At 36.6% G+C, this 14,376-nt stretch overlaps 1 protein-coding gene across 8 annotated transcripts; it reads left to right on the forward strand.

Moving 5' to 3' along the window:
- Positions 1-1,881: 1,881 nt before the first annotated feature.
- On the forward strand, positions 1,882-14,361 carry LOC148846742 (ARID/BRIGHT DNA-binding domain-containing protein). 8 transcript variants are annotated; one of them, XM_088949853.1, is made up of 17 exons: positions 1,882-2,051; positions 2,962-3,106; positions 3,233-3,488; positions 3,608-3,799; positions 5,464-5,517; positions 6,250-6,338; positions 6,749-7,028; positions 7,136-7,192; positions 8,015-8,046; positions 8,224-8,359; positions 8,468-8,641; positions 8,849-9,484; positions 10,812-10,949; positions 11,090-11,188; positions 12,814-12,914; positions 13,490-13,580; positions 13,949-14,361. In XM_088949853.1, the coding sequence occupies exons 3-17, from the start codon at positions 3,342-3,344 to the stop codon at positions 14,063-14,065; spliced, it is 2,343 nt and encodes a 780-aa protein (XP_088805979.1). In that variant the 5' UTR covers positions 1,882-2,051; positions 2,962-3,106; positions 3,233-3,341; the 3' UTR covers positions 14,066-14,361. The 8 variants fall into 8 exon arrangements, with proteins under 8 accessions (XP_088805979.1, XP_088805976.1, XP_088805980.1 ...); XM_088949850.1 differs by having other exon boundaries at positions 1,996-2,239; XM_088949854.1 differs by lacking the exon at positions 1,882-2,051 and adding an exon at positions 2,124-2,239 and having other exon boundaries at positions 3,226-3,488.
- Positions 14,362-14,376: the final 15 nt, after the last annotated feature.

Below are 14,376 nucleotides of genomic sequence, written 5' to 3' on the forward strand. Positions count from 1 at the left end.
ATTTTTAAAAAATTAAACAAAAACCTCCCTTCCGTCATTTACCCAGACCAGAAACGTAGTAAACTTATGAAATTACCCCTGACTAATCTGCACGGCGTCATTTAAAATCCCAAATTGCCCTCATTTGAGCAACAACACTTACCACAATTGGTTTCCGTTCTTTTTCAGAGCAAAAGAAAATAACACCACTAAACAATTGCAGTGGCGTCATTGCTCGAAATACCAAGAATTGCTAAAATTTAAAATAGACGCGCAAATGATTAAGAAAAAACAGATCGCTAGGTGTTTCAATATAAAGCAAACAGGATCGTGTCAATGAATCGCTGCAGCTATGTTTATGGCAGATGTGAATGAGTTCGATCATCTCTTTCTCTCTATCTCCCTCCATCGGCCAGCCGCTGGTAGAATTTTGTTTTGTTAAATGGAAGCAGTCAGTGTGTCTGAACTCTGAAGCTCTTTCATTTCAATACAAGGATAAAAAGCCTATCTAAAATCCCCAAGTGGGCCACGCCTACCTGTTTGCTATATATCATATGTTCTCTATTCTCACAGGCTTTGCGTTGATAAGTTGAAAAAATGCTCCTTACTATTTATCCATCTTCCTGAAAGTAACAAATGTGCTCTTTTAATTTAAACACACGTATTGAGTATCGACTGGGCCAAAATTCTTTCTCATTCTCAATTCAGGGTTTGTTCATTACGTTTTACATGCCATTTTCAAATTCACTTCCTGAATGGAAGCTCCTGCTCCTTTCTCTTTGTCTCTTTAATTGCACCACTAGTCTGTAATCTATAGTTTCCCATCCACTTAGGGCTGGGTGAAGCTTAAGATCGACTCCCATGTGATTCTTTCTGAGTTTACGAGCGAGCGAGCAAATGAGAGACAACAGATAAGCATGCAAACAAATAAACCAATGGCTGTGTATGTGAAAGGCTCCATCTTTATTGGCCTGGTTGTTGCTTCTGTTTATGGGGATCGCCATCTACTTCAAGCTTTGGCTTATTGATTACAATTTCTCTTTTGAATACAAAAATTGGATGAGGTTCGATTTCATCAGTTTAGTACTGGCATATATCACATCGGTTTTCTTTAATTTCCTATCTTTTTCCTTATTTAATGGACTACGGTTGTTGATATTTATTGGCTCTTGTTCTTCTTTCTTCTTTCTGGGTTTAAAAGTGTATCATTGACAAAAGAACGCCATTTCCTTTTCTTGAATTCTTTTTTATGTAGGATGCCCTAACGATTAATTAGGGATAGCTTTGTAATTTTATATGTTTTCTGTTTAATCAGTGATAGAAGGGAATTTTTGTTGAATTTTTTAAAAAATTAGAGGAAAATTTTATTAAAATCAAATTAAAGGGAAGGTTTTTATGATTGTCAAAATTTCAGGGAGGTTTCTGTATTTTAAGATGAGTAAATAATCCGGAGCGGGGATGGTTGATAGACTTGAAGGGTATGGAATATGGATCTCGATCTCAAATCTCAATCATGCATATTTCCTTACATGCTAGGAAGTAGCGTAGTAAGCGACTGGAGTGGATGGGATTTGAGCCATTTGGCTGGATGCAGTCCATATCCGACCCTTTTCGTGTGTTAATTCCAAGCTCCGAATTTCGATGCAAGCATGGCCAATCATCTGGAACAGGAAGTCCAGACAACAGACTGATGTGAACATAAGATGAAGCGCTAAAAAGCACTGCAACAATTCTCACTTCTCAGGGAAAGATGAAAAAGATTGAGAACACAGGGACAGACAGATAGATACATCCTCGTGTCTGACTGGGACCCAGATATGCATCGCTTTCTCAGCTCATCTCATCAGACCATGGAAGATCGAACTACCACTTTTACCACATAGACACCATAGAAACTAGAGAGAGAAGAGAGAGAGTGAGATTAAATTGCAATTTGCAACAGGAGGAATTTAGCTAAACGTATCAAAAATAAAAAATCGGTAGATGCTATAAAGACTCAAGAGAGAGAGAGAAGTTGGACTCAAAGCTTTGGGCAGATGGGAACATCAGTCAAGCCTCATGAATCCAATCGCGTCAGTCAGAACCCAAAAAAAAATTTACAAAACAAAATCACGAAACGAAACAAAATCCATTTCGTGATTTTCCAGAATTTCCAACCTCTAAGAACCAAATCTAAAAAAAATAAGAGAAAGAACTAAAACTAGCTTTTGTTTATCTTTTCGAGCACGACAATTTGTTGGGTTCATAATCTCCGAATCTCGTGGGTACCCATGAATCAAAACAATCACAAAGTTTCTTCTGTTTTTTTTTTTTTTTTTGGTTGGATAAAAAGGACTACTTTCTTTAATATTAATGTTTTTTTTTTCTATTTCTTTTTTTTCCTCGGTTTGCTTTGTTTTGTTTTTCTTCCGGTTTTGTTTCGTTTCCTTCTGGGATTGTCAAAAGATGTTAATTTTAATCCATCCGCTCCTACACTTTCTCTTTTCTTTGTTTCGATGTTTTGTTTTGTTTGACCTGGTTGAGTTGGGTCTATTTGTGACAGCAGGAAAACTGACACCCTCTTTAACAAATACGAATTTAATTTAATTTAATTTTATTCTCTCTCTGTTGATTTTGCGGTGGGAGGGGATTTTTATTAGAGAGATGTCCTTTCCGGTTTTGTGTGATTTTTAAGAAGCCTAGGGTTTCTATCTTACTTTACTCTTCTCTTTCGACCCGGGTTTCGATTTTGGGAGCTAAATACCTGGTTCTTCTCTGTTACGTCGTCGTTTTTTTTCTTGATTTCCTCATCTGAGTTATAGTTTTCTCTTGATTTCCTCATCTGAGTTATAGTTTTCTCTTGATTTCCCCATCTGGGCCTTTGATTTTTCTTTGTTTTCTCATCTAACTCTGTAATTTTTCCTGTTCTGTCATCTAGGTCTGTGAATTTTTCCTGGTTCTCTCATCTTCTCGGTTGTTTTGCTGACTTGGATGAGATTTCAGGTCTGATTTGAGTGTTCTGGCGGGGTTTTCGTTCCTCCTTGTGCGTATTCTTCCAGGGAAAAGATTGTTTTAGGATTATCGACCTTGCCCGGTGGGGGTGGTTCTGAGAGATGTTATGCTTGGAAGGATTGTGGCGGATTTAGAGGTTTGGTTTGTTTGCTTGGTGGAAATTGGGTTTTATTTCGGGAGAAGCTTTTGAGGCTGGTCTTCTTTTATTATAGTGTAGTAATGCGTCAGGGGTTTTGATTTGGGACAGTTTTCTAGTTGCCAGGTCCGTGTTTGAAGCAAATTTAAGCAATTTTGTGGCGGAAGAAGTTCATACCTTCTCTCTTTTCTGCTTCATTTGATTATTTGGGTGGAGTGTTGATTGTGATGTATAAATGATGTTTCATGCTCAAGGTGCTTCAAAACATACTTGTAGTCTCCTCGCAGTGTTCTGTGGAAAAAATCCTGATTATAAGCAGGATATCTCAGATGATCGACCAAGATATCCTTTTCCAGAGTTTGTTTCAGTGGGGCGTTTAGAGGTGCCAAATATACTCGGAGTGCAAATTATTCTCTTTTCTTTTCTTTTTTTTTTTTTTTCGTTTTTTATATATCTATACATTTGTTTAAGCTTCACAAACCATTCTCCGTTTCAATGCAGGTTCACACTCTAACTAATCCAACTACAGATGAGTTTCGGCGAGTTTTGGAGTCATCAGAGCCAAATTTTGTTTACTTGCAAGGAGAAAAGCTCTCAAATGAGGAAGAAATAGGTTCTCTGGTGTGGGGAGGTGTTGACTTGTCCAGTACTGAAGTCTTGTGTGGACTATTTGGTACTACATTACCCACCACTGTAAGTGATTTACCTCTTACAAGGTTGTTTCGTGGAGTTTTGGTTTCCTCTTGAGACTTTATGCTTTTAACTATGATTTCTTTCCTGCTTCTGAACAAACTGGGGACTCCCAAATACTTCGAAACAAACCTTTGTAGCATAACCATGAGGCTACTCCACAGCTACATATACAATTACATGTTTCCTTGCATGTATTAGTGTCTTTTTTAATCTGTTATGCAGTTGATATTCTTATTTCCAAATTTTTTTTTTCAATTTACAACTCCAAGAAACTACTGGAGAACATAGAATTAAACTAGAGTTACCTCCAGTATTTTATGAACTCCCCTTTATGCATGGCTTGTCCATGTTGGACAACCTTAGGATTCTGATATTCTATGGATACGTGAAGGGAAAATCTATAACGTTTTTTCCTTATTCCCTTTGCCTACCTATTTCATGTAGAAGAACAACTAATTACTTGGTGAATATTTTTACCAATCTTCCCTTGCCTATTTCCTTTCAACCTTTTCTGATTTAGAATTCAAATCTGCGGACCGTTTTAGTAATATATTATTTTCTTTAATGGGTATCCCTGAGTCCATCCCTGAAATCCATCTTTTCATCTTACTAGTTTAGAGTATCTATTTCTGATTCCAAATCTTGTCTGTGTCCATGCAACACAACACTGGTACCTTTCTGTAGTTGCTCATATTGACCATCGTATGTTTCATGTTGATAAAACAGTTAGTTTATCACAAGATGTACCTTTGGTGCATACACAGCAAAATGTACATCTAGAAAAAAAAACCTCTATACTTTGAACAATTATTGTGCACTTATTGTAGCTTTTGAAGCATAGAGAATATGGTGGAAGTGGGAAAAACTAGGTTTAAAGTTAAATAAAGGAATAATAGGAATGCTATGAAAATAAGTAGCTATAAAGGTCATGATGTAAATATGAATAAAAACAAGTAAAGTGTATGTGTAGTTCAAATAAAAGATATATGTTTGGTTATGACTCCTGCTACTTACATTAGATAATCGCTGTGGTCCTTATCAATTAAACTGGGAGATATTAATATCTATTACCTATATATATTTTTACATGATAATATTGTGAATAATTAATTTATCAAAAAAAATATTGCGAATAATTACTGCTTCATATGTCCATGTATATGTCTTTTGAGTTAAACTAAATTCTTTCACCTAAGGCCATAAAATTGTGACTTAGAATGCTATAATGTCTTTACAACACATTAACTTAGTTTACAAGCTAATGTGTCTGAGGAAAAAAGGCTATATGTTGTAAACCAACACCTTGTACAATAACCACTGAACTAAAAAGTTTACAAGCTCCCTGACTCTATACTCCCCCCCCTCCCCCCCCCCACAAAAAAAAAAAAAAAGAAATAAAAAACGAAAGACAGGAAGACAAATGCTGCAGGAGGTATATATGCACATGATTCTATGAGGAACTTGATAAAAACTTTCATGTCTTTTTGTGGTCTGGATCTGCTTCTAAATTCCATGTGATCCATTCTTCTTATTGTCAGTCATATTGGGTATCCGGTTTCTCATTTTCTTTTGATGTTCCTATCATGATAAGCATTACCCCTTCTTAGTAATTGGTATAAATGTTTATTGTAACTGATCTGATTCATCATCAAATGTGGCTGCAGGTTTATCTGGAAGTCCCAAATGGTGAAAAATTGGCAGAGGCTTTTCATTCTAAGGTGATTCTAGCCTTTTTTTTTTGTTTTTTTTTGGGTGGGGGTAGTTGATTTGGGCATAAACAATTCTTGGTAAACTTTACAGACTATTAATTGTTAGGTGGGAAGGCTAGTTTTAAAGGATACAAGGACCTCTATTATTAACTTTATCAGTTGAGAAAGCGGTGCTTGTCTTTGAACTCATTCAAATTTCAAAGATGTACCTGGTAAATCCAAAATAGGATGTACCCAGACCCAGATCAAGGATCTTGAGTAGATCTGATTTGTGTTCAAATTTAGATGCTGAATTATAGTTGACAGGATCATACATTTTATGATTCAAATCATGGATCTCAAGGTTTCAATTTGAATCTTACATCTGAATCCTTTTCTTAAATAAACCTTATAATTACTTTTAGTTATTACAGTTCAATTCATGAATCTTGCATTTTATATGATTCATGTGATTTGAATTAACTTAATTAAGACCTAATTTTCTACTTTGTCATTCTTTTATTCCCTATAATTTTTTCAAGGGAACTTGTTTTGAAATTCTTACTAGAATATAATTTATTTAGGTTATTTAAGACTTATTTATGATATGATTATTTTTTCAAAACATTATGCTAAATTGGAAAATTACTGAATTGAGAACTCAAAGTAAGATATTTTTTTGTGGTTTTGTATGCTCTTTACTGATGGTTCTTTTATTGGAAAGGAACAATTGAAACATTTTCCTTAATATTTTTTTGACAGGGAGTCCCTTATGTGATATATTGGAAGAATACATTTTCTAGTTATGCAGCATGCCATTTTCGACAGGCATTGCTATCAGTGGTACAGAGGTATTATCATTTACTGTATAAGGAATTCAACAATGAGTAGCCTCCTTGCCCATGATGGAGGGTTGATGTACTTTCTTGCCTGGTCATAGCACAAAAAATGGACCTACTGGATGATCCTTGCTGGCCGAACAGTGCTAATTGCTTCCTTTTAAATGGTTTTGGTTAAAATCTGTAACATGTGGAAAATTTCACTTATTCAACAGTGAGGGTTGTCCATTTCATTTGATCTTTGGTCTAAGTGTTGTATGATCTAGATTCTTTATTGGTTAATCCAAATGTAGAGGAAGGTTGCATCAGTCACCATCCATTAATGGGCTTGTAGAATGTTTTATTTATTTATTTTTTCTGTTGGAAAGCCAAATTAACTTGTGTTGTTCTGATATTTTGGGTTTTCTGTTGGTTGTTGCTAGTTCATGTAGCCATACATGGGATGCATTCCAACTTGCCCATGCATCGTTTAGGCTCTATTGTGTACGAAACAACCATGTCTTGCCAACCAACAGCCACAAGGTTAGTAGTAAGGTGGGGCCACGCCTACTAGGTGAACCCCCAAAGATTAATATTGCTCCACCTGAGAAGGAGGCTGACGAAGAAGATGAAGAAGGTTCATCCGGCTCTCTCCCAGCGATAAAAATATATGATGATGATGTGAACATGAGGTTTCTTGTTTGTGGAGTGCCATGCACATTGGTGAGATGCACTTGGTTTTCATCATGTATTTGCTTTCTAAAACAATAAAAGAATAATATTCTTTTCCTTGGATTTGTTTCTTATGACATGCTTGTTTCTTTTTGAAGGATGCATTCTTGTTGGGATCTTTGGAAGATGGCTTAAATGCCATCTTAAGCATTGAAGTAAGTATGATGCAAGGTTGTTTGGTTTTACATCTATAACTATTTAACCTCAATTTCTTTCTTCACTGATATATGTTCATTTTTGTTATTAAATGTATAAAACTCTAGTTTAAGGTCCAAATTCTAAGGTGGAAGTAGGAATGTGTTTCAAAATGCATAAAAAATGTAAATCATACTCTCTTCCAGCCTGTCCATAACTCAATTCAACTAGATTAAACCTTGTTGCAACTATATGGAGTTAGGTACACAAGTCTTTTTTCACTATTCTGCTCTATTCAGTAGCATATCCATTATTAGATTAGGGCCCCTTAAATCATTTCTTACTATTTAAACCCATGTCCTTTTTGGTCCTCTTCCAGCCTGCCCACATTGGAGGAAAATTTTCTGTTTTGGACAGTTAGTTACTAATTCTTGCGCAAAGTTAGTAATTCTGTTTTGGAGACATTTTCCAATTGAATGTATTCGGGAAGAAAAAATTCTTGACTATATTGAAAGGGTGCCAGAAAAAATGCATTTATTTTGCCAAGCTATTAGGCTGGCTTTTTTTTTTTATATATATATATCTCCCAAAGGGCTGCACAAATTGGGGGGGGGGGGGGTAGCCCATCCCGTAACCCCCATCAACCCAGGTGCAGGAGGGATTTAATCTTTAGTCTCTGCTACGACCAGAAGGAGACCGTACCAACCAGCTGGTTGGCACCTTGCAACTATTAGGCTGGCATTATCTATGCCCATTTATATACTTATATTATGAAAATAATAGAAAGTTAGAGCTTAAGATTATGCAAGTTCTCATTGTTTTTAACTCCTGTGATGTTTCAGATACGTGGGAGTAAGCTTCATAATCGTGTTAGGTATGTTCTGATGGTTTGGATGTTTAAAAACCTTTCATTTTATTTTATTTTTAACTTACAAATGCCATCTGCTGAATGAGTATTTTTGGGTGAAGTTTTTGATTTTTTTTTTTTTGCATATTTATCTGGAGAAAATAAAGCAATTGAACTGATTGATTGCATTTTACTGTGTTCCAGTGCTCCGCCGCCTCCTCTTCAGGCAGGGACATTTTCCCGTGGTGTTGTAACTATGCGTTGTGATTTATCTACTTGTAGTTCTGCCCACATTTCTCTTTTAGTGTCTGGTAGTGCACAGACTTGTTTTGATGACCAGGTAATTATGATATAGTAGAATTGCCATGTTTGAGTTCCATTGGGGTTTATGAATTTGTATGCATGATTGTGTTAATTTCATTTTATTTTTTTCACTTTAAATTTTCAGCTTCTGGAGAATCATATAAAAAATGAACTTATTGAGAAGAGCCAGCTAGTCCATGCATTGCCCAGCTGTGAGGAAAACAAACAACCACTGTCAGAGCCTCGAAAATCAGCTTCAATAGCTTGTGGGGCCACTGTATTTGAAGTTTGCATGAAGGTCCCAACATGGGCTTCACAGGTTCTTTTTCTACCATTCTTTCTGTTTCCTGTCTTTCTTTGTTTCTTGCTTTTTCCCACTTCTTTTCATTTCTGAAGTCTCTTTTTGGGTTTTGGTGGTTTTCAATTGTTTCTAATATTTCGTAAGTACACCTAGTGGATTTTTCTTGGATGTCCATAGTGCACTTGTTCTTATTATCTCAGAGTTTCTTGCTGCATGCATTTGCAGGTACTGAGGCAGTTAGCACCAGAAGTTTCTTACCGTAGTTTGGTGACACTTGGCATTGCTAGCATTCAGGGATCATCAGTTGCTTCTTTTGAGAAAGATGATGCTGAACGCCTCCTTTTCTTCTGTACTAGGAAGGGGAAGGATATTGTTCCAAACAACACCATGGTCAATCCTCCTATCTGGTTAAGACCACCTGCTCCTAGTCGAAAGAGATCTGAGCCATTTCAAGATATTAAATATACATGCAGTAGTGACATGGTGGGGGAAAATGGCAATTCTGTCAGGCAAGTAGATCAAGATGGCAATAAGGAAATTAAATCAATAGATGAGCCTACCATGCCCTTAATACCCTTAAGACAGAAAGTAAAAGTTGCTGCTATGAGGCCTATCCCTCATACTCGTCAGCAAAAGATGCTTCCCTTTTCAGGTGTTGCTGATGCAGATGGACATGATGGAGGCCAGGCAAAGGCCAACTTACCAATCATCCCTTCAACAAAGCAAAGTATTGTGCCAACACCTATCATACATCGAAAATCAATGTCAAGCTCCTTTCAAGCTCAGCAGATTATTTCTTTGAACCCCCTGCCTTTGAAGAAACATGGTTGTGGCAGATCTCCCATCCAGGCTTGCTCTGAGGTAAGTTCCTCCATTTTCATGAGTATGCTTGTACTGGTTGTTAGCCTGTGGAATAGGTACTCTGTATCAGACACATCTGGGCTATTTAGAGACTGAGATGTGCATGTGTATATTATCAGGTCCTTTGGTTGCAATCACAGTTGCCTTGGTATGAGTGCCAAGTATATTTGGGTGCTGAATATCTGACTCGTTAGGTATTCATGTATGTCTGATGCGGCTATGGAACTATACTCATGCATGTGTCAGCATTTGAATCCGTGCCCACAAGGTTCTAAAATTCATTTGAGTTTTAAAATTTCATTCCAGCATTAGAATTCAGTATACTTGGAAACCTAAACAAAGTCGGAAGGCTTTAAAGAGGTTTAGAGAAGGAAAGACAATAGATAGCAATTGGTCAGATGTAGACAAGGAAATGAGAGAAAAACAGGAAAAATGTAGAAATAGGAAGAAAAACAGTTTCTTTATTTTTCTTGAACTAGGGAGATTTTTCCCTACATTTCATCTCGAATCTTGCAATTCAAGTGAAACATTGAAAGAAAAATTCTTTTTGTAGGAGGTTAAGAATTCTCTCAACCAAAATTTAATACCTTATGTTCCCTGCTTATTGTTATGTTTGCACTCTTTTGGATGCGTCGGTCATGCATGCAAATAATCAAATGCCCAGGTCTTTGGCATGTCACAGCTCCTTGGATTACAATTTAGGGTCATAACTGCAAATAAACAATTAGCTATTTATTATTTTACTCTTGACACCATACAAGGCACACATGTGTTATCCCTTGACAATTGAAACACCATGTCTGAAAGTGCTATATGCCAGCACTTTTGCCAACTTTAGATTGAGGAATTGTTATCATGTTAGAAAGAAATGGTGTGGTAGGTAGGTTTTAGCAGAGCTGGACCCCTTTGGTGTTGAGGTGTACTATTAATGGTTCATCTTGGGTGGGCTAGGGTTGAGCAATTGTTAAAATTTCAAGGGGCCTAGGCCAGGCCTGATGCAGTGTATATTCTCAAGATGAGTACCCAACTTGCTTCCCTACTGATAATATTGTTAATGTGGATATCTGACTTAATGTCCATTCTATAGATCTTTTTTTCTGTGCAGTTATATTTGTATAATCCCTAATACGATTAATTAATGAATTGATTTGATTTAGGTTTGAGTTTTTATTCCCATTATATCATCTAAGACCCCACCTTCCACCTAGTTGTGTCCTATTTTTGGTTTAGGCAGGGCAAGGGGTTTTTTCTTTCCCTCAATGAATTCATCCGGTACTCCTGGTTGGTTTCTATTAATTTTATTTTTCTGATGTTTTCTTTCTTGCAGGAGGAATTTCTGAGGGATGTGATGCAGTTTCTAATCCTTAGAGGGCATAGCCGTCTTGTCCCTCAAGGTGGATTAGCTGAATTCCCTGATGCCATACTAAATGCAAAGCGTCTTGACCTCTACAATTTGTATAGGGAGGTGAGATCTTGTTCTTTTTTCGTTTGTGTGCTGTTTCCCATTGCCCAGCATGCCAGTGCAAAATCGGTAAAATATCTTTCTAAGTTGGATATGATTTAATTATTCCCTCTATTGTTATTACTGTTCTGGGGTTCTTTTAGGTGGTTTCTAGGGGAGGCTTTCATGTTGGGAATGGCATTAACTGGAAAGGCCAGGTTTTTTCAAAGATGCGAAATCACACAATGACCAACAGAATGACTGTAAGCCTCCATGCTTCCTGGTGTGCCTATTCATTTTCACAATTTGTCTAAGTTTCTTTATAAAAGCATTTGCACAGAACATTTAAAGGGTAAAAAATAGATATCATTCTCTGACATCATAAAAAATGTGTCTTTTCTTGTTCTTATTTTTATTCTTTTTTTTCTAGAGAGGATATTGTTGAAGGGTGTATTGGATTCAGATAATATGTCCAAATTTTTCTTGTCATAAGATTGCAATAAAAGAATTTTGCATGTTTCTTACCTTTGTGTCTATCTAGTAATATTAACAAGATTATTGGTGCTTTAAGATGTCATAAACTCTAATGGACTTCTGCTATTTCGTTTTTTTCTTTTTTTATGATTTTGGAGAATGGAGAGTGTGTCGGTGCAATCAGAATATAAGTTGACACTGGTTTATTTTATAGGTCTGCCTTGTTTCCAAGGTTGACATGTTTTTGGTTTGCTTTTTGAGTTGTTTGATTTTGTAATGGTCAAGTTTGCCCCACCATACCCCTTCAATGCCATATATTGCATCACCTGTTGTATTTCTCTTTTCTCTTATTCAATTTTTATCTTTATTATCAAAACATTTTCTTTTACTGAAAAAAGTATTTTGAAAAAAGTTTTGTTAGACAATAGATTACTTGAAAGCCATTATACTGAAGTGGTTCTTGACATTCAATAATTTTGTCTCTCTCAAAATATAGTGCATAGATTTATGCTGCTATAATAAGCAAGCTAAGAACTACGGTAGTCTCAAATTCAGTAGCGTTGGCAATGGCATTATACAATCATTAAGCCATCATAAAGTGCAACTTATGTTGGAATTGTACAAATGGTTGGCTTGACATATGGTGCTGATTTCAAGTGGGGGCTCTAATTGGTGCCATGTGACCTCCAGAGAACTATTCTCCTTGATATGTCGTGCTTATATTCAATAAGAGCAATTCTCCTTGAATACATCATGCTTATATCCGATAATCCAGAACATGTCTGCTGCAGTGTTGCTAAGACTTGGATCAGACTGGATGTTTGGACAGTGAAAACCAGGAACAAGTAACCTTTCCAGTTGCAGTTAAATTACAGTTTTTAGGAGCTGAACAGGTTAACTGGACAATAAACCGGAAAAACTGTGACCCATACAACATTTTGGTTTTTAGTCCTGTCTGAATCTTACAACTTTGGTCTGCGTTTCTTTCTTGTAGAATCTAATTTTTACTAGTTTTTTTTTCCCATATTTTTTTGGGTGGTGTTGGGGGTGATTTCCCTAGCTTCTCTGTAGAGCCAGATCCTTGTAGTTATGTTTATATGCTTATTATAGAATTGTACCTTTTTATTGATGAAGATTATGAGTCATCATGACATTGATATTTGATAATAATAATTCGACTTCCACAAGCCTATCCCATCTAGCTGATGAAGATCTGGTTTCCATGGCAATGAAAATATACAAATTTTACATGGTATAAATTGCAAAATCTCGTGATTTTTTACTAGAAAAAGAAATAAAATATACTGGTCTGATTGGATCTACTTAATTATATCATTTTATGTTGCTCTTCTTGAGTGTTCAGTCATTTTAATATGATTTGTGGAGTCTCATTATTTTTGGTTGCTTGCAATAGGGTGTTGGGAACACTCTAAAAAGACATTATGAAACTTACCTTCTAGAGTATGAATTGGCCCATGATGATGTGGATGGTGAATGCTGCTTGTTATGTCACAGGTTTGTACACTCTCTCACTCTCTCTCACTCTCTCTCACTCTCGCACACACACACAGTCCGGCTTTGGTCAGTGCAAGCCTGTGTTCACACTGTTCGAACAGACTCTTGCAACCTTGTATTGGGAATATCTCCCCATGAAATAAAGCACACATATTCCCAATGCAATGCTGTAAAGGCTGTTCGAACGGGCATTGCACTTACCAAAGCACTGACCCACACATATGCAATTTGCAAGAGGGGTGCAACTTGGGTTGGCCTGGTGGGTTAGCATTTCAATTTTGACAAAAGTCCAACCCAAGCCTGCCCAAGTCGCACCCCTGCTGCCAGGATAATAGCAGATGTATTAGACTTCTAGCAAGCCAAGATAGCTTTTTCAATGACACGTGCTGCCTTTTGATGACTCTGTAGAGAATCCTTTACATAACTTTAGTATCTCTCATGGACAATAATAATTGAATGTCTTGAATAAGATGTTAGATTGTAGTGTATATTATGTTTAACATAGTATATGTGCCAGTGTGTGTGTGGGTGTGGGTATGAAATATATTCTGACAGTGGATGCTATCTTTCACCAGTAGCGCAGCAGGCGATTGGGTAAATTGTGGAATATGTGGTGAGTGGGCGCATTTTGGCTGTGATAGACGGCAGGGCCTTGGTGCCTTTAAGGTATGGTGCACCTACTATATAGAAACCTGCATGTTGAATTTATAGCAGTTATCTGTCTATATTTAAAAAGAAAGCCGATATAAAATTATAAATTGGAAAATGAAGATATGATAAGGCTACAGAATCTTCTATCAGTTTAGTGAACAATTGCATGTTGCCAAATTGGTGGTCTTTTTCACCATGACTTGGATCACATATTGTGCAGGGTAAAGTCAATATTTCTGTTACGTAGGAAATGTTTTTAGGCCTGGAGTTTCCAGATTGCTTTTGTTAGAAAGAGCAACCAATACCAACAGTTTTGTTTTGTATTGGGATTCAACTCCCTTGGTTAAGTTGGTGGTTAATCCCATTGTAATGACACATGACAGGACTACGCAAAAACGGATGGGTTGGAGTACATTTGTCCTCACTGCAGCATATCGAATTTCAAGAGGAAATCACTGAAAACTGCTAATGGGTTTTCAAAGGCGTTAACAGCTTCATAGCCCGTTAATCCCGTTTCCCTCTTTTTATGTGTTTCTCCAATCTCCACCCACCCCCTTCGCGGCTCTTCTTTCTTGATCCTAGAAAGCAATCAAAAAAAGGCCACAGAAGGGTGGGTTTATATCATCATTGTTTCCCCATAATTGTTCCATAAATAGCAGTTTAAGCAAAAAAAAAAAAAAATAGTCCCAATTTTCATGTGACATAGTTAGAAGAGATGACAGTGTTCAAAGAAAGAAAATGTATTATACCCTTTTTCTTTTATTTAATTCTGTTGGAGGTAGTAGTTTGTTGGCAATGGAGGATTAGTCTA

The sequence above is a fragment of the Nelumbo lutea genome, chromosome 6 (assembly GCF_056320005.1).
Source record: "Nelumbo lutea isolate HS-2025 chromosome 6, American lotus-T2T, whole genome shotgun sequence".
NCBI classification, from domain to species: domain Eukaryota; kingdom Viridiplantae; phylum Streptophyta; class Magnoliopsida; order Proteales; family Nelumbonaceae; genus Nelumbo; species Nelumbo lutea.